This window comes from Trichoplax adhaerens, genomic scaffold (assembly GCF_000150275.1).
Source record: "Trichoplax adhaerens TRIADscaffold_3 genomic scaffold, whole genome shotgun sequence".
NCBI classification, from domain to species: domain Eukaryota; kingdom Metazoa; phylum Placozoa; class Uniplacotomia; order Trichoplacea; family Trichoplacidae; genus Trichoplax; species Trichoplax adhaerens.
The window spans coordinates 729,190-748,051 of record NW_002060945.1 but is presented as its reverse complement, the minus strand read 5'-3'; the positions used below and the strand labels follow the sequence as shown (position 1 = coordinate 748,051).

Below are 18,862 nucleotides of genomic sequence, written 5' to 3'. Positions count from 1 at the left end.
ATAAAACATAATCTTAAATTCGAAGTAAACATATTCTAAAGGCCGGAGAGAACTGTTGCACGACAGTAGTAGGGTCCATTTAACAAGGTTCTTAATTCATTATTGCACTCCAAAGCGTTCTGCTCGCATCTTTTTTCGAGACTGTATACAAAGCAGTGGAAATTAATGAGAGATGTTATAACTATAATTAAGTTGAATCTAGTTGAAGATGTGAGCACATACTGAGCAACTATACTTTACAGTATTCAACTACATACCTCTAAATCACCGCCAGCTACAGAAGCTGCACCAAATTTCTCCTTCCTTTTTAGTAGCCGATCTACCTGATCAATCTTATTACAATACAATAGACGGCAATTTAAATCTCTGCAATAACTCCAATTCCTTATAAATGCAGTATACTCACTTTTTGCATTGTTGGGGACACCGAAACTCCGAAACGTTCACCTCGCTTCTTTAATTTATCCAAATGCTGAAACAATAAATCAGAGTATATTTTCACAATTACTCTTACGAAGCATAATCATGTACCAATATTACGATGTAACCTACCTCTTCAGGATTAAGTATTATAGTGGAAGTAGTTGATGATTCTGTAAGGCAGATTTCAATTTATCATAAGTAACTGATACTACAGTACTCTAATAGTTCTCATCGTAGCTTAAATTGATTGTCACCTGTACCTTCTATTCCAAACCTGCAAAATATAAATTATGATTAGAAAATAATGTTAACATAGATGAAGCGTGTATTAAAATGTTCTTACTATGAGGGTAGTATATTATATTTTTATAGCGGATATATAAATATGCTGTAGCTCTAACCGTTTTGCTCTGGCTTCCTTTTTCGCTGCCTCTTCAGGTGAGGTTGGGATATTAAACCTAGCAGCCCTTGCAGCTTTGCGCTCTGCTTCCGATATCGGCTTCGTTGTCACACTATAGTACAGTGCAAAATAATTGATGTAGAAGGGATTACATTATTGAAGAGTTATAGGACATTTTGGCAAGATGATCGTCCGCACGTCAATTAATAGCTTAAAGTATTGGATTACTAACTTTTTTTCCTCAGAGTTGTCAGCAGAACCGCTCACATTTTTTACTTCTTCATCCTATCAGATATGATAAGGAACTTTATATTAGATATAAACTTAGTAAAAAGGGACTACTGTATATCATGACATTTAAATATTTAGACATCATTAAGGTGAAAAGAACGCTACAATAATTAAATTATTAGTTAACTGACGTCAACCTTGATTTCTGCTTTATTATTGTCATTGTCTTTCCTTCAGTAAGCAATGATAACATTAATGTTTGATGATATAATTGCATTAACGATAAAGACATCTACTTACAGGTCATTAGTATTGGCAGTACTACCGGCTAGAAGATCATCATCCTAATTATGAAAGTAAAGGAATTCTAATTATGGCATACGCGTCAATATATTTCACGTTTTACGCAGACTAGGTGACATATAAGCAGCGTAAGGTGTTCAAGGAAAAATAGAGTCAATCGTTAGTTATAATGATCATGCCAAGTTTGTTCGGCCTACTTACTTCACCAAGATCTTCTACATTGCCACTCTCTTCAACGTTGTCATCGTCCAAGGCCACATTTTCTATATCGGAGTGATAGATGAGCAGTAAATGTTACCCTCACAAATGTTAAACTACTGAACAATTTATCAAATATAGTGAATTACAGCGCTTATTGTGATTATTGGTAAGTATTTGCATAGAGCAAGTTACTAGCACATATAGTATCATTGAACCCAATAACTATTTATCTGTTGCGATCGTATTCATAAGCATCTACTTTGCTTTATCCATTATCCTACAAACGTCATTGCTACTTGAAATCAACGAGAAAAACTTTCTTCGAATTGAGTAAGCTTTAATCTAATTGGTCATTTCTAATTAGAATAGTGAGTCAAGTCGCTGTAATAGAGTGACCATGGATGTACGCATTACGATCCTATTGATAAACAGCTATTTCGCTCTCATCGCGTTTACTGTAGGTCTAGAAAAGCTTTAGTAAGCGTACGTATATCGATATCATGCTATCACAGTTATATGTACCAGTTTCGATTTCCTCTTCCAAACGGGCGATGAGCTTCTCTTTACTCCCTGTTGTGGATAAACTGCGCACCTTTAATTCTCGTTTTAAGTCTGAAACCTACATTGAAATTTATTTCCAACTTTTAGTCAGACGCCAATCATAATTGTACATTATATACAGTATAAAAATATTTGTTAACAACATGGAATTTTATTGCAAGCAGTACCGTAGTTGGTTGTATTGCTAACGATGTATACTAGAAAACATTATAGTAGAATGAAAGAGTTTGGACCTGGACAAGCTATGTAAGCAAGTTTAGATACGCTGGAATTAGTAAAGGTCTATAACGCTTAGTGAGAAACACTGGCAACAACAACAGCAATGAGGCCCCGGTCATGACTTAGTGTATGACACGATTTCAGTAGCTCGCAAGGCGTAAGCTAATGCTGTGTCACCTATTGCAGTTTTAGTCGAGCGAGATAGCATGATTAATAAGACTATCCAATCCACATGAGCATAACGAGTCACTAAAATTTTGAGATCATTCCTACAAGCTAAGGCTAATGCTAAGCGCTCATGTTCAATCCAAAGTTGGACATAGAAACAAGCTTAGCATCGTACTGTGCTGGACACTGTACAGTACACAAGATTTGTCATCCAATGATGCAGTATTTGATTACTAGTAGCAATGCTCACGAATAAGGTGACAGCTACCTCATGTAATACCACAGATAACTGATTACAAAAGCTATGATATATTCTAGAACTAATAGGTCGAAATGATAGAGAAGAATTCTCCATTGGCGTACATACCTTCATTTTTTTCACATCTTCTACTCGCAGTGTCGACTCCATTATCTCACGTGTGGCGTTGCACCTAGACCACGTCGTTGGGCTTCGCTGTATTGTACAGTACTGTACAGTACAGTGCATGTGAGAGTACTGTACACTGTACACTGTACGGTGCGGTGACGGTACTGTACTGTACAGTACTGAAGGTGTCCCCTCCAAAATCGACGACGATTGAAGTTATACAGTACTGTTACTGTACCGTACTGTACTGTACTGTCTGTCTGTACATGTACAGTACATGATACAGTATAGTACAGTACAGTATAGTAGCCTCAAATACTGTACAGTACACTGTAAAGTACTGTACAATAAAGTACTGTACTGTACAGTATTTCCCTACAGTACTGTACAGTACTCAATACTGTAGTTTTTTTACCTCTACTGTACAGTACTGTACACTGTACAGTACAGTAGAGGTTTCATTGATAGTGTACTGCACAGTGCACACTATAAAAATCATCTTGGTGACTTGGTGGCTCATTACAGTATGATATACAGTACATACTGTATCGTGTAGACCTGTATGGTCACTGGTGACAGTGGTCAGCCCATCGAGGTCAAAAAATAAAAAAACCTATTTTTTACACCTTGGTTGGAAAAGAAATCCTCTTATTTTACAAGTCCATGTCTTGATACAGCCTGCACTCAGGCAGAAACTACCATAGAGGTAACTGGTACTTCTATGCCAACTACTAGAAGAGAGATGAGAAGTAACCGTTTAGTGCAGAATACTGTACTGTCAATGCGAGGGGCTTATTATTTTGGGTGTTCTTTCTTTCTAGCAGTTCATTGGGATAAAACGTCGTCGATGGTAGTACAGTCAGTAGCAGTGTACAGTACTGTACTGCATTGGGGCCTAACTACTGTAGTACTGTATAGTATATTGTATGCTTGCAAGTTGCAGTACAGTGGAAACGACCAGGAAGAGTCGGCCAGCACCTTTTTGGAGCATTTTTTGTCTCTTTAAACGATCATTTCCTGGCCTTCTCTCCATTTAGTAGTCCTAATCAGGTACTTTTTAAAAAGAAATTCTCTTCTTCAAAGTCCCTGATCTGACACTGCTTGTACTCGGACAGCCAAAGCACTGCTGTAAGACAGAAGAATGAGAAGTGGCCACTCAAGAGGCATAACATTTTCCTGGCCATTTTACTGTAGGCAACGATTCAAAACTAACCTAGCACGTCATTGCAGACATGCAATATAGCTGAAATGACCACTGAAATAGTTGGCCATCGCATTTTACGATACCTATTTACTGACATGAGATCGCCAGTACAGTTATAAGGGATTGCTGGTACAGTCATGGACTGCTAGATAGTAGACGCTATACTGGTACTATTGCTTCTAAAGCATAGTACTGTATCGAGTAGCCAAGGACTACGACAGTAAATACTCTTTCTCTTTTAGTAGTCCCTGCCACTAACCGGTACGGTACAGTACGATATTCTACAGCCACACGGTCACTTGGATACAGGGCAGCGAAGACTGATCAATATCCACCAAGATAGGCAAGAAATATTTCTTATACTTCCAATAACGATCATTGGATTGTATTGAGCATAGGAAATTGAGGGAGTACAACCTTTAGATTTCAGGCTATAATAAAACAAGTTTACTGTCCTTAACTATTCCGTCTACTATACTGCGGCTATTCAGTTGAAACAAAGGTTGCAATATCCCAAGGTTGGCTATCCTTCACTTAACGTTGTTATTGTCAAAAGGTATATTGTATTAAAAGGGAAAAATGAGACGACGAGGGGTTGGTGGAGTAGCAGCGATTAATAAGAGTAAACTAGCAAAGGTACCTGAATGGATGAGCATTGACGAAATGAATGTCGATCCACCAATTGTAAATTAGCTATCGCTTTAATCACTCTTCAAAGATAGCTTAGACATGATACTATCTTAATGGATGTAATTTATTATTGATAATTATTGTAGGCCAAATTTGCTGAGAAAGGTACAGAAATTGCAGAAACTCAAGTATCTCAGGTACATTTCCTCCGCTCCTTGACTGTGTAGAACTGCACGATTACATGTAGTATTATTATCAAAGTTATGATATATTTATAACGATAATAACAACTAGTCATAAATTGTAATTTGAAATGGATCTTCAGTAGATATCCTAGCATAAGCTGGTCGCTCAGTTCTGTTATGAAAGACATAAATCACTCTACTGTACAGTGCACAGTATACAGTACGATGATGCCATCGACATGGACCTGTTTAGATGACCAGAAGTACCTCAAATTAATAATAATGTGGTATAAAGGAAACGTCAATAATGCATATTCGTTAAAATATTCAGTAACATTTTAGTATTCTTAGTTTAAATTCGATTCAAGTAAACATTTCTTTCCTGGATTATGCCTCTGCTATAAAAATGGACTTTATCCACAAGCTGTACAATATACAATGTACATACTGTAGCAGTAATACTTACCATTTTCGTTTCATTTCATACTGCGGATAAGAGTCAACTGATTCAAAAATGAATGACTTTAGCGACAAAGATGGAGCTACTTACTGCTAGTGATTACGTTCATTAAGTATTACAGATGAGACACTGATTCACTACGCTTACACTTCTTCAAAGTGATGTAATCACCAATGATTGTCCGTTTTGCCTTATTATACGAATAAGTAACAATCTATGATAACTAGAATTAGTCGTACTAACTATAAATTTGCATATCACACCGGCGTATCCAAATGGGTTTAGATGTCCCAACAATTAGAAGAATTTCGTACAAAATTGAGCGATTTTGCGGCCAAACATCGAAATGAAATCCGAAAAAATCCTCAATTTCGTAACCACTTTCAACAAATGTGTGCCCGTATTGGTGTAGATCCTTTAGCATGTAAGCAAGCTAATAGTAACCAGTACCGTTCTAGTCGCTAGTGACCACAAACCTACTATGATAACCTCTCTTATTGTTTAACAATGATAAAAATGTAGCTGCATAATGGCGTTCTTCTGAGATCTACAGTACTTTAGGTGGGAATCCTATCTCATTTCTTGCTTGTCTATTTCCTTTTTCTCCATCTACACAACAGCTAGTAAAGGATTCTGGGCTGAGCTCCTTAATGTTGGAGATTTTTATTACGAGGTAAGCCAAACTATTATTACTAGAATCTGCTTCTCTTATTGTTGTATAACAAATAGTATGAATTGATCTATTTACCAGCTTGGAGTTCAAGTTATCGAAGTTTGTATGGCTACTAGACCGAGAAATGGAGGTTATAGTTGTAAAGCAGTCTCCGATATTATTTCACTAATATGATCACAATACAGTAATATAAATATTTTTGCTCAGGCATAATACCCCTGGAGGAGTTAAGAGTTCGATTAACAAAAGCACACGGCAAAACTCGAGAAGATGTTACTGTGTATGATAGCTTCATTTTACTTTCGATATATGTACTATAGAGTTACACAAATATATAACGTGCAGTCTTCCGTTATTCGATGTAGCGATGACCTTTCCCGAGCGATTAAAAAATTAAGTACACTAGGTAACGGTTTCAAAGTCATTGCAGTTGGTAGTCAACGCTTGGTACAATCTGTTCCAGTTGAGCTTAGCATGGATAATACCGCAGTTTTACAATCAGCTATGGTATGTTATAGGTGTACGCTCATATAAAAATGTGAAAAATTATTATTACATGCGTACCGTAGAACCTGTCAATCAAAGTAATTGTAATTATAATTTATAATTTGCCAACCCTGCAGGATACTGGTTATGCTAGTATTAAAACTCTTTGCGATGAATTTCAATGGCCAACTGATAGAGCGCGAAGAAGCCTGGTACGCATACGTTTTAAAAAAATGCCGTCCATTTATCGTAATTTATTAAGAACTAGAATATCGCTATTGACTTAACATTGCAATTTTTTCTATCTTCTAATAGGAACAGCTTATCAAGGAAGGCATGGTTTGGATTGACTCGCAAAATGCAAGTGAAGATCTTTACTGGTTTCCTGGATTGTTTAATAATGAGAAGTAATGCGTGCCTTTACTTTGGCATAATTTCTGCGGCTACTAAAACATAGCTGCCTGTTAAGTAATCCCACCTTGATACCGCGGTTAATTTGTAACCACAAGGGTGTTGGCTAACCCGTGAACTAAACACAAATTGGATACAATGTTTCCAAACCGCTTCAGCTAATCTGAATGTGTATATAATATTTGAAGAGATTTGAGTTAATTGTAAATATCCAACAGCAAATAAGCTGTTTTAATATCTCGGGAATATACTTTTGACATAAAGTAATCTGTTACGAATGATGACTAACTACTGAAATCAAATTTGTTATGGCTGATAAGGAATGGCTTAATTTATGATGTATTGATTATTATTATTTGTAAAATACGTGTTCGTATGAATAAAATACTGCAATTCTGTAAATATCATGTGACGATCTCTTCACTCTTTCTTATTGAACAAGCGTGTAAAATATAAATACAAGTACAGTTTATCAAGAAAATATTACGCAAGTATATACAAAAATCTCAGAATAATACCTCAGACTTTACTACTACGTGAGTGTCATCAATTGATACTATTGTATTGATTTTTGTCATAAGTTATAATTTTCTGCCGTAGATTTTATAATTAGGAAAACTATGAGGTACTAGTACAACTTTTGGACAGCTAGTATTGAATGAATAAGTGTTACATATCTGCAATGTCTAATTCGCCAGAGAGAGAACCTTTTAGACTATGACTCTCTAACACGCCCCTAACTTCAGTCTCCAAGCTAGAATCCCTTTCTTGTGTTAGCTTTTGTATAGTACGTTTATATGTACGCGCATGAGTCTAATTTATTAGAGAGAGTTTTTAGACCGTAACCCACTCAATCATATCCTCAAATTTAGATAGCCAAGCTAGAATTCCTTTATTATGTTTGCTTTCGTGCCTTTATATGTGCGTCTTCTATAAATTAAAGTATATGCGAACACATAATACTCTGTGTTGTCGTTTTATTCTTTATTCTATATAGTCACGTATGTCCAACAAGTACCAACATCATAAACGTCTACTGCGAACTATAATGTTATACCATGCCTAACAATATCTTTGATAAGGAATACGGAGTAAAGGGAAAAACATCTTATAGTAGTGACAAAAAGAAGAATTATATATCTTCGATTAAGAATACTAAGTAAAAAGGGAAAGAAAACACCTTATGGTAGTAATAATAATAAGATTTGTACAGTACATCTTCGATAACAAAGTATAAGTAAAAAATATCTTGTAATAAGCTAACAAAGATATAAGAATAAGAACTACACATCTAAGTTTATATCTAAACCACCCGAAAATTACTCAGTTAACAGTTAGCGAATTCTAAGATTCTGATGTACTGTACTGCGCGAATAGCATAGCACAGAAAATGAGTATGCTGTGTTACATATTTGACAGCAGACCGAAAGCGATATTTAGTGAACATATTGTAATATGCGCGGCCATATACTAGGTCTAAGACTACATAGAATAGCGATCAGACACGATGCAGAATGATTCAGGATTAGAATAAGATTTATTGCGAACGTAAAACAACAGGAGGGATCAAGAGAGGAATCACCAGATAGCTAATCCACATATACACTATACAGTATTGTGTTACAGCAAAAGCAATATTATTTGATAGTCTTAAATATACTCTGTAATTATCTACTGTACTCTGCATGCTCAGTAATGCTTAGCGTTACTGTAGTATGTCACACATATGAACGCTTTTTGATAAGTAATGTAAATAGGATATTTCCTCAATAAACCATCAATCCTGTTTACAACGGCTAATCTATGGATACGTAAACAGCAGTATTTTATGAGAATGTTATAGTGATAATAATACCGATGATTAAAATTTAAATTTAAGTAAGTAAAATACCAAGGCTTATCAGATCAACTTAACTGAGTAAAATGACATACTGGTAAGCATACAGCTGAAAAAGTACTAAGTATGCAATTTGCCATAATGCTAATTGCTGTGTAGGTTATAGTATCTCGGCAAATACTAAAAAGAACCGTGAGTTATAGTATCGGTATAGGCAACGTATTAAAAATTAAAGATCTATCGCTTTAGTATAACCAAGTTTGTTGTAGTAAAATATAAGGTAATAAAGTATCACGTTGACAGTAACAATGCTACGACATGGAAGCCTACTAGCTAATTTTCTTTCCTACAACATTTCATTAATAGGTTTTCGAAAATACAGGTTCTTTAATAACGTCAATTGCTTCTTCCATTCATCGTTTTTTATCTTCCATTTCATTAAGTCAATGCAAGTTGCAGCATCTTCTATACTATCGTGACCAATTTTGTCTAAGATAAATTTGTGAAATATACCAAATTAATGTCTATAAATATTATTTTATCTCATCCGTATTAAATTTACTATCGTAAGGTAACATATTAATTGTATATCGCTACAGAAAGTGATAGCAAAATATAATATCCTGAGCTATTATAATTCTAACCGCTACTTTGGATAGTACGTCCCAAATGATCACGCGCAAGATTCTTCAAAGATCGTTTATATGGTAAACCGCGACGATGAGGAAATACCAAAGCTGTGTCCACAATCTTTTCATGTATTAACTACAGTAACACGCGGAAAATTAGTAGTACTATCTTTCTCAAAATATAGGTCAACACACATATTATTTTATTGATTCTGTCGTCTTTCAATTATACTCTACTCACAGTCAAATAAACATTTACAGATACAATTATAAGCTAAAAACAAGATATTACCTTTAACACTAATAAGTCATGTTCGAGTCCATGGCCTACAAGTATAGTATCCCCATTAATGTAGCTCAAGAGCGTTGCTTGAACGTCGCGTAAGGTAACGTTAATGCCTTCCATGTCACTTTCCGTAACGCCACTAAATCTAAAGTAAAAAGTTTTTATGTTATGAAATTATATACCTATCGGACGTATTAATATGAAAAATCTTAATTACTGTAAACTATTTGAAGGCAACTCGAAATTATCGTAAACAAACTTTTCAATAAAATAATCAATCGAGGTAAAGATCTTCGAAGGTAGTCTTAAAAACAAAGAGTTACTGCTAACCTTGTATTATAATCAATAACTCTCCCTGATGGTTTTACTAAAGTATCGCAGATTATTTTGATATTATGATCTATCAAAGTTATACGACATAGTTCCATTCCATTAGAGGTGTAACACTGTATAATAAAGATAATTATTTTAATATATAAGCAATTTCTCTTAAAAGTGTTATTAGAAGCACCCTCGATAGTAATAAGAGAGAGTTAGCATGTTTGAACTCATACTTGTACAGCGATCATTTACTGTAATCATTTACCATTTCGCAATCTAATGCGTAAACTCCAATTCCTGCTGTTATCGAAGAAGCAGTAGTAACATATCCGGACGACATGTCTCCATAATATCGAAACACATGATTCTAAACGATACAGATTGTACAACATTACCGCTAGTTTCTTATTTTTATTGACAGAAGAGTAATAATAATAACAGTAAATAACGATAGGATACTTAATAACCTACCTTATAAGTAGTACAACCAGTTCTTCCTACTAGTTGACCGCAACAGCTATATGCACGCTCATTGAAATAACCATTCCAACCTCCAAAATACTTAAATCTTAGGATAAATACTAATTCGATTTATGGTATTAGATACGTATATTACCTCTCTTAGTAATAATTCTACCGTAATGAAACACGCATTGATCTTCATGAACTTGCATGCCATCTTTTGAAAGGTAGAACGTCTTCTCACAACGATTACATTTGCACAATCGATCTTGTTTAGTGTATAATTTTAAAATATTACATCATTCATAACGTAAGATTTCTAGCACTTCATGCTCGTACTCTAGTATTTAGGCCAAAAAAGTCGTTTATTACATATTACAGTTTACAATAAAAATTTACCGCCATTCCTTTGGATTACAGGTGCTAGGTACTTTTCTTGTACGCTAGGTATAGAAGTAGCTCCAGTTTTTCCAGGTACCGGTAATGGATACGCGTTTCTTCGTAGACTATCAATATTAGCTATATAATTTTTTAAACCTTCGTAATACTCTAAAGAAATTGAATAATTGATCGATTAACAAAGAAATTTTACTTATTAGAAGAGTATTTAGTCATCTTAATTAATCGTAATTATAAATGAGTGTAGATAACTGTATACCTGCGAGATCATTCTTTGTAGATTTAGATTCAGTACTCGACTAGTAAATTTAATCAAAATAAGGCGTAAATATTAGTCGTTTAGGAGCCCTTTTTAATTGATTCACTTTTTAGACGGACGTATTTTAAAAAGAATTACGCATACTTTAATCAGAAAAAGCTTAGCAAGAATTAAAGTTTTATTTGGGCAGGTTTTTAACCTTATGTATGTATGCATGTAAGGGTTTTGTATGGAAAGCAGAAAGCACGATTTTGAAATGGGTAGCTACACGTAATGTGAAATCGATACTTATTAACAAATGATTTATTAAGAATAAGTATAAGTTGTCGGTTCAAACATATATAGAGTAAACGATGACGTAATGTAATTATAAGTTCACAATAACTTACAGAATAATAATACGACGAAAGAAAATTACATTAAACAAAGAATAATTTATCGTTAGTAAGGTATATTCTATCTTAATCGGTCATCTAACAAAAGCATTGTTAATTAATCGAATAAGTAGAGCGATTAGACAAAGCTTACTCTGACTAATTAGGTGCAAACTTGAAGACACAAAAAATTAGATTTGCTGCCTATTTTACTAAAAGTAATCAAGGCGTATATCGTCAAATATTTAAAATATTTCTCCTATACGACTGTAATAATGTATCATTATTCTCATTATTATTATATATTAATTTCTATTTTCTATACGCATATAAATATGTATTTTTTAATTTTAGTGTATGTGCGTATAGATCTCGCTATTCTGCAATATTTTCATTATTATATTTAATCTCTATTTTCTATACGCGTATAAATGTGTATTTTTTAGTTCTAACGAACACATGTGTTACGACTATTTCTAATATCTTTTTTAGTTATAATTCATAGATGTACATTATTGCTAGATATCAAATTATAACGTCAACATCAAAACGTGTTATCTGTGGCCTATACTGCGGAAGTGATTATCAAATGTAGTTGAATAGGCTACCAGATATGTGTACTGTATATGCTTTACGTATATTTTTATGCTGCTTTAGTGAATGAGGCTACCTTTACTTACACGCATAAAATCTCGGTCTTTATCGTATTTATCCATCGATATAGGAAGGTTTTTCTGTACGCTTTGAATAAAGTAAGCGATATGACAGTACGTTAGATTTGAAATGAGCCCTGTTTGTGATAGAAGAGGAATGATTTAAAGAAAACTTATAACATATATTAGCGTATACTAAACTATTAAGATAGACAAATAATTTGGAAATCTTACTTACGCTATCGGTCGAAATTTCCTCAATTATGGGTGTACACTGTAATTTATATAAACTACCGATACAATGGTTTTATCTCTATTGCCTATATAGGTAATTCAATAACATCATTTGCATATTCTGCATGTTACTTTGATTAGATTTCAGCAACAGGCGATCAGGGTTGGAAGCCAATAGAGTACAATCGGAAACTAATTTTCCAGACAATAGAATGTCTGATCGTGAAAGGTAGAATAGAAAGTAATTTTTCAGTTGCCCGTTACAATAACAATAACTAAATGACTCTATAGCCTATATATAACAGTAGAACTTTAACAGATTGAATGGAGTTTATTTGTTTATTTTTATGCAGGAAGGGTTTTCTAGTTTCTAGGGTAAGATTTCGTATACTGTACGCCATTGCATCTAGGACTTTTAATCGGAAGAGAGAATAGCCAACCCGGTATTGACTGTTGTACTTTGGTTCACCGTATTGAACAGCTTAGTGTACGGTTACAAATGTACACTATACTACTGTTAAAATGACAAGCAAAATAGTCAGCCGCCATATTCTAGTGTTGTATAGTGAACGGTCGTTTCTCTTTTTTTCTAACACTAGTCAGTACTTTCTATTTGATGAGTTCGTTCACTAGCAGAAACAATCAAGCTAATTAGCTTTACTGATCATTTTGCTATACAGTACAGTACAACTCCAACCGTACACCATGCTGTAGAAAGTTAACCTAGATGACAGTTGTATATAGGAAATCTTTCCTTCTTTTAGTAGTATCAAAAGATATCCACAACTACATGTAAAGTAACCACGTTTTGATCTGAAATATCCAGGCACACATTATACTTGGTATTGCGGCCATATTCTTTAATTAATTAAAGCTATGTATGTTGAACAAGTATGCGCATCATAAACGCCTACCGTGAACTACAATGTTATACTATACCTAACAATGTGTTTGATGGCTTCACTAATAAAGTATCGTAGACGACATTATTATTTATTAAGGTTACACGGTATAGTTATTTCTTTTTCTTTTTTCCGTGGAACGGATTTCTAATTTCTAGAGTACAGACTTGGGTATGTGACTGCTGAAATCGATATTATGTTACTGACGAGGAAAGTAATAATTTGTGAAATAAAGATTATGGCAATGTACATGTTTGTATAATTAAATTACTTAAATTGAGTATCTCGTACGATCTCTCCACTGTTCGTTATTGATTACACATGCAAAATATAAGCACAGTTTTATTAGGGAAACATTCCACAAGTATGTACAGAAGATGTTGAAGTGGTATCACAGCAATGATTACAGTATGAATATCATCAATGGATACATCTTATATGGACTTAAATGAAGGATGAAACATAGTTGTTTCTTGATCTGGTCTTGGCGGTTGTAGAGGTGTTACTGTCGATAGGACCATTCTCGCGTAATCTGATTTTAGGAGACCAGCTGTTCGCAATGCTGCCTCTACTTTATAACGAGGATCGGATAAAATCTGGCAAATTAAAGTGTGATAGTGTTATTGATGGTATTCTTTCGTTTATCAAATAATAAACAGTAGAAATAAGTAGATCCATATTTTAAAACTAGAAATTACTTTATCATCCGTATAGCCATAAACTGAAAATATTGGATCTTGAAGTTCGGATTCTTGTTGTGCATATGCTGTCTTAGCATTATAGGCCTGAAAGGGTCAAAAATACATTTTAATAATCTGGAATTATGGTAGTGTATCAGGAAGTTGCAATAGCTCCTGAAATCAAATCAAATTTTGCATTATATGATTACCTCAGTAGGCTGCAATAAGCGCAGTGGATCATTTTCTACATGGACTTCAACCTACGTGTAGATTGTTGGTTAAACGAAAACTTTTTACCATCTTTTATTCGATAAACGTAAATCGATTCTTTTAGCGATACTATACAGTTTAAATTTTATTCGCTCCATCTACATAATCGTGAAATGGCTTGTTCATCCTATTTACTCTTCAGATAGAGTTATGCGTGTGTATTGCAAATAAAGAGTAATGAATACGGTACCTTCTGTCGAAGCCTATCCAGTCTTGCCTCTTTCTCAATTTCTTGCCTAATAACCTCTTCTTTAGCTAAACGCCTGTCTTCTATTTTCTTTCGATGCTCTTCCTTACGATACTCAATTCTTTCATGATGTAGTTAATAGAAATAAAAACTTATCGATAACGAAACATACTATTACCACTCAATTTTTAATTCCTAAAGAGTAGAACCATCAAAATCATTTAACTACCTAGCTTTATCCTTTACTGCTTGTTCAGCCAAAATCTTTCTTAATTCAGTTAATCTCATTTTATCAGCTTCCTCTTGCTCTCGACGTTTTTTTTCTAAATCTTTCTTATAAGCAGTTACCTATATCATATAGCGAATAGTTTAGACATGTAGTAATTAGTTTTTAATTTGCGATTTACAATGTGGCTAAATTAAGCCAATGCTATAAATATTGTTATGATTAGTATACAGTACAGTTAAAAATCGAATATTTTCTTAAAATTACTTTATCCTTGGCAGCTAAGCGTTTTCTTTGTTCTTGTTCTACTTCAGCTGCAAGTTTAGCGGCTTCATTCTCCCTTAATTTCGTAGCCATTTCTTCTTCTAATTTTAGCAGCTCTAATTTTTGTTCACGCCATATCGTAACCTTAAGCCATGTCACGAAAGATAAGTAATTGATTTACGATCGATCAATTGGGTGGTATATTCTCACCAGCAATCACTAGCAATGCTATCACAGATTAATAGGATTAATTTTTATAGAAACGAGAGTTTAATTAGTTATACAAACTTTTTGGTGTAATTCTTGACAAAGACGTTCTTGCTGTCTTATTGCCACTTCCTTGGCTTTAATTACTTCATTATTTGACCAAGCATCAGCTAGTAGAGCTTTGCTTTTAATTAATAATTCATTACGCGATCGAGACCAGCTATGTAGCAGTTCAGTTCGCCGTTCATGATACCAGTTATATTCGATCCACCAACGCTCATGTTTATCCTATAATACGTATACAAGGAAATAATAAAATTTAAGATAGTATTTATTGCGCCTATACTGCAGTTCAATTTAGCACAGCTAGTGCAATTTTCTTACAAATTCTAAAACGGATATAGTCGGTAACTGACGCTTTATCCGATCTAGGAGCAACTTTCTTCTATTTCTCATGGTTGTCGGATATTGCTCTCGAAGCATTACGAATTGCAAGTGATTCTCTTCTGACCAATCGCCTAACCTTGATCTAGACGGTAAGCGAAGAGAATTAACAAGAGTGTTTAGACGTTATATCGTGCACATAATTTACTACTGTAATCTTAAAATTTCCTAATAGATACGAACTTTAAAATTTGCTGATGTTGTTCCTTTAATTGGTTTAATCGCTCTTTGTACTGGTTGTCTAGGCTTAAGAATTCTTGTAAAATTGCCTCTTTTAAGCTCTTATTTGGCCATTCCATAAGCATAGCTTCTTCAGGTATTCCGATATCGGAATACTGATCTACAAAATCAATCAATCAAGGTTATAACTACAACATATGCTAACGTACCGTAGATACCAGTATTAGCAAGAAGTTTCATACTAATATTTATCTATGAAATAGGATTTAAATCTCATACTTTTTACATCAGGCGCTTCAGCAGATTCTGATGGCATTTTTAATTCTAATTGTATCATTTCTTGTTCATGTTGTAAGCTTTGAGAGGTTTCTTTTGCTTGTAGTTTTATTCTAATAAGCTCTTTACGTAAAGGCTCTAATAAATCTTAATAATTTAAATGAAGGACCAGATTAAGCAGCATTATTTCTTGATTATATTTTTACTGTCACTTTATTCATCTTAGATAGTAAATCTATTTTAATATAAAATACCTGAATGATTTAGATTATCAGATTGGTTTGAAAGCTTCTCAATGCAATGCTTGACATTAGCGTTTAAATGATAGATCGGTGAAATATAGTCATCCTTAAATTCTTTGATTGATTTTGTTGATTCAGTCTTAAGTTCCTCAGTTTCTTTAGAATAATTGGCGAAAGCACTAAAGAAGGCATTTTAACTTTAACTTTATTCATTCCAAGACTAATGCCAAAGAATAATGCGGTATCACGATAGAGATTTAGGTCTTTAAACTGCTAACCTATTTTTTGAGACATCAGACCAAGCAATTTCTACCTCGATTTGAAGGCGTTTCCTTTCTTTCTCTAAGTGATGATAATACTCTACCCAAAATCGCTGATGTTTTTGTAATAAATTTCTATCCTTATGCTCTAATTTTTTCTTTTTAAATTCCGATAATTTTTGTAACTCTCTGTTTGCGTTATTCTTTTTTCTTTCAGTTATTTGGAGCAATTTTTCATAGTTAACCGGTTTATATTTCATACTACCTTGTCCGAGTAAAAGGATTTTCTTAGCTAGTGTATCTAAAATTAGAATAAAAGTCAAATATGGAAAGGCTTTAAGCTATACCTGTATTCAAAACTGACTCTTAATAAAATATACGATAGTGTTGATTGTACCTTCATCGCTTGATCTAGCACTTGCAACGAAAGCTTTAAAATCTCTACCGCTCATCTTTTCTTCAATTGTATCTTTACGTATTTACGACTTTCTTGTATTGATACTATCACGATCTTGAACGAATGACGGTAATAACTATGAATAATAGTTGTGGGAATGCGAGTATCAGCTAATTAAGGATAACTGATGAGCAGATTGATGCTTTCCATTTAAATTTACAGCAAAGTCAATCAATAAGTACAGTAGTAGAGAAGATTCTATTACAAGATGCCTAAATGGCAAGCAGATAGTGACCGGATGAACTAATTAAGAGTAGGAATGAACTATCTAGTTACAGATGTGTACGTTAGTAGCCAATCACTCGGTTTATTTCATCTGCAATCCAAGTATAGAACAATCAGTAATAAAAATTACAATTTTCTATCATATTTCAGGATGACTCTGCTAGAACCATCCCATCCGTACTTTGCTTTACAATTTCATGATCACGACTTTCTAATAAATACTATCAATTTAATGGTATCATACTTTAATAGTTGGAAAAATTAAGATTCGTATTATTTCGAAGGTAGTAGAGATAGCAGATATAGTATTTGTTCGTTTTAAATAAATATAACATATACTAATTCCTATTTAACTTGATCAGCCTTACTAAAGATAGCTTTAGCTATAAATAAGCGTATTAAAAATTTTGTCTTCCATTTGATTAGTATAACTTACACACCTTCGCGAACTACGACAAAGAAGATAATATTATAATACTGCATTAATAATATAACATTACCTAAATTTCACTTATAATTCTTGATGATAGAAATTAGACTAAATATCAGAGGTGGGCTAACTATAAACATTAATGATAGTGCCTTCAAAATGGATGACTGTGTCAAAATCTATAGCTTGACGTGCACTATCGATATCTGGACTATAAATCTTAGTATGATGATCATCATTTTACATGTAGTAGAAATTGACTAACCGTTTGATTCGATCATTCCTGTCGATCTGGAAATGTTTCTTAGGGCTTAGCTTGTAGCTTTATGTTGAATCAAGATGATATTTGGCATCATCGAAGGATTAGACTGTTAATCGCTAGTATTATACCCAATTTTTTAACACTTATAGTGATATATCATTGAATGAAAATTATCTAATTCTATCAATGGCCTAGGATAAGCACGATCGAGATCTTCATGTGATGTTATCCTCCACTTGTAATGATATTTAGCATCGTCAATGGTTTGGACCGTTAACATTAACGTTATATATTATTTCTAATCTATATTCTATTTTCTAACTAAAACCATACTATAATTCTTGTTATATTGTTAAACAGCAATTCTATCGATGGTCTTATGTAAGTACAGTTGAGATCTTGATCTTGTCGTCTAATTATGATGATATTTGGCACCGTCAATAGATTGGACCGTTAACTACTAGTATTGTCTATTAATTCCAAATCAAATTCTATAACTAATTAATTCTTGTTGTCATCATATCATTGAATAAAAATTACTTTATATTGACGGTCTTCTAGGATTACGATTAAGGTCTTCGTACGGTAGTACTGGTCATGTTTAGGTACTTATGCTCTACTAGATACCCGTAAATAGTCGACATACAAGCTAAGCACTAGTTTTATTTCACATGGTTATTATCTAGTTATCGTAGATCATCTTTGAGTATCAGTGGTATCTAGTCATTGGTCTTGTTTTACTTTTGTATCAATGCCCTATCCGTTTGGGTAGAGTTTACAGTGTTGCAGCTTCAAACTTTTCTCATTTGATATATAATACAGTTCTATAGATAAATTGATCCTGTTTGAGTATGTCTACTATATTGGCCCTTTATCCACTTGGGTTGGCATAGAGTTGCAGATATTTTATTTTATATCTTCTAGTACTACTAGATAGAAGAATTAATTTTTCTGCCAATTTATCAACTACTGTC

At 33.6% G+C, this 18,862-nt stretch overlaps 4 protein-coding genes across 4 annotated transcripts; 1 reads left to right on the top strand and 3 right to left on the bottom strand.

The window, feature by feature from the left end:
• Positions 1 to 99: 99 nt before the first annotated feature.
• On the bottom strand, positions 100 to 2,915 carry TRIADDRAFT_54088 (uncharacterized protein; the record flags this gene model as incomplete). Its single annotated transcript, XM_002110229.1, has 12 exons — positions 100 to 141; positions 258 to 323; positions 407 to 472; positions 553 to 593; positions 678 to 697; positions 825 to 935; positions 1,056 to 1,108; positions 1,246 to 1,285; positions 1,355 to 1,398; positions 1,559 to 1,620; positions 2,081 to 2,177; positions 2,874 to 2,915. 12 exons carry the CDS (start codon positions 2,913 to 2,915, stop codon positions 100 to 102), a joined length of 684 nt encoding a protein of 227 aa, XP_002110265.1.
• Positions 2,916 to 4,656: 1,741 nt separating this feature from the next.
• On the top strand, positions 4,657 to 6,922 carry TRIADDRAFT_37300 (expressed hypothetical protein; the record flags this gene model as incomplete). The annotated part of the gene is made up of 9 exons (XM_002110766.1): positions 4,657 to 4,713; positions 4,854 to 4,904; positions 5,638 to 5,776; positions 5,973 to 6,025; positions 6,104 to 6,155; positions 6,233 to 6,305; positions 6,391 to 6,532; positions 6,649 to 6,723; positions 6,827 to 6,922. The coding sequence occupies 9 exons, from the start codon at positions 4,657 to 4,659 to the stop codon at positions 6,920 to 6,922; spliced, it is 738 nt and encodes a 245-aa protein (XP_002110802.1).
• A 2,183-nt stretch (positions 6,923 to 9,105) lies between these two features.
• Positions 9,106 to 12,205, bottom strand: TRIADDRAFT_63711 (uncharacterized protein; the record flags this gene model as incomplete). The annotated part of the gene is made up of 10 exons (XM_002110228.1): positions 9,106 to 9,248; positions 9,404 to 9,524; positions 9,681 to 9,819; positions 10,005 to 10,120; positions 10,261 to 10,362; positions 10,467 to 10,576; positions 10,612 to 10,725; positions 10,857 to 11,006; positions 11,116 to 11,155; positions 12,170 to 12,205. The coding sequence occupies 10 exons, from the start codon at positions 12,203 to 12,205 to the stop codon at positions 9,106 to 9,108; spliced, it is 1,071 nt and encodes a 356-aa protein (XP_002110264.1).
• A 1,507-nt stretch (positions 12,206 to 13,712) lies between these two features.
• Positions 13,713 to 16,966, bottom strand: TRIADDRAFT_49953 (uncharacterized protein; the record flags this gene model as incomplete). The annotated part of the gene is made up of 13 exons (XM_002110227.1): positions 13,713 to 13,874; positions 13,977 to 14,063; positions 14,168 to 14,218; positions 14,419 to 14,536; positions 14,645 to 14,763; positions 14,909 to 15,049; positions 15,194 to 15,400; positions 15,497 to 15,641; positions 15,740 to 15,896; positions 16,016 to 16,125; positions 16,533 to 16,775; positions 16,862 to 16,877; positions 16,912 to 16,966. The coding sequence occupies 13 exons, from the start codon at positions 16,964 to 16,966 to the stop codon at positions 13,713 to 13,715; spliced, it is 1,611 nt and encodes a 536-aa protein (XP_002110263.1).
• Between the last annotated feature and the right edge of the window lie 1,896 nt (positions 16,967 to 18,862).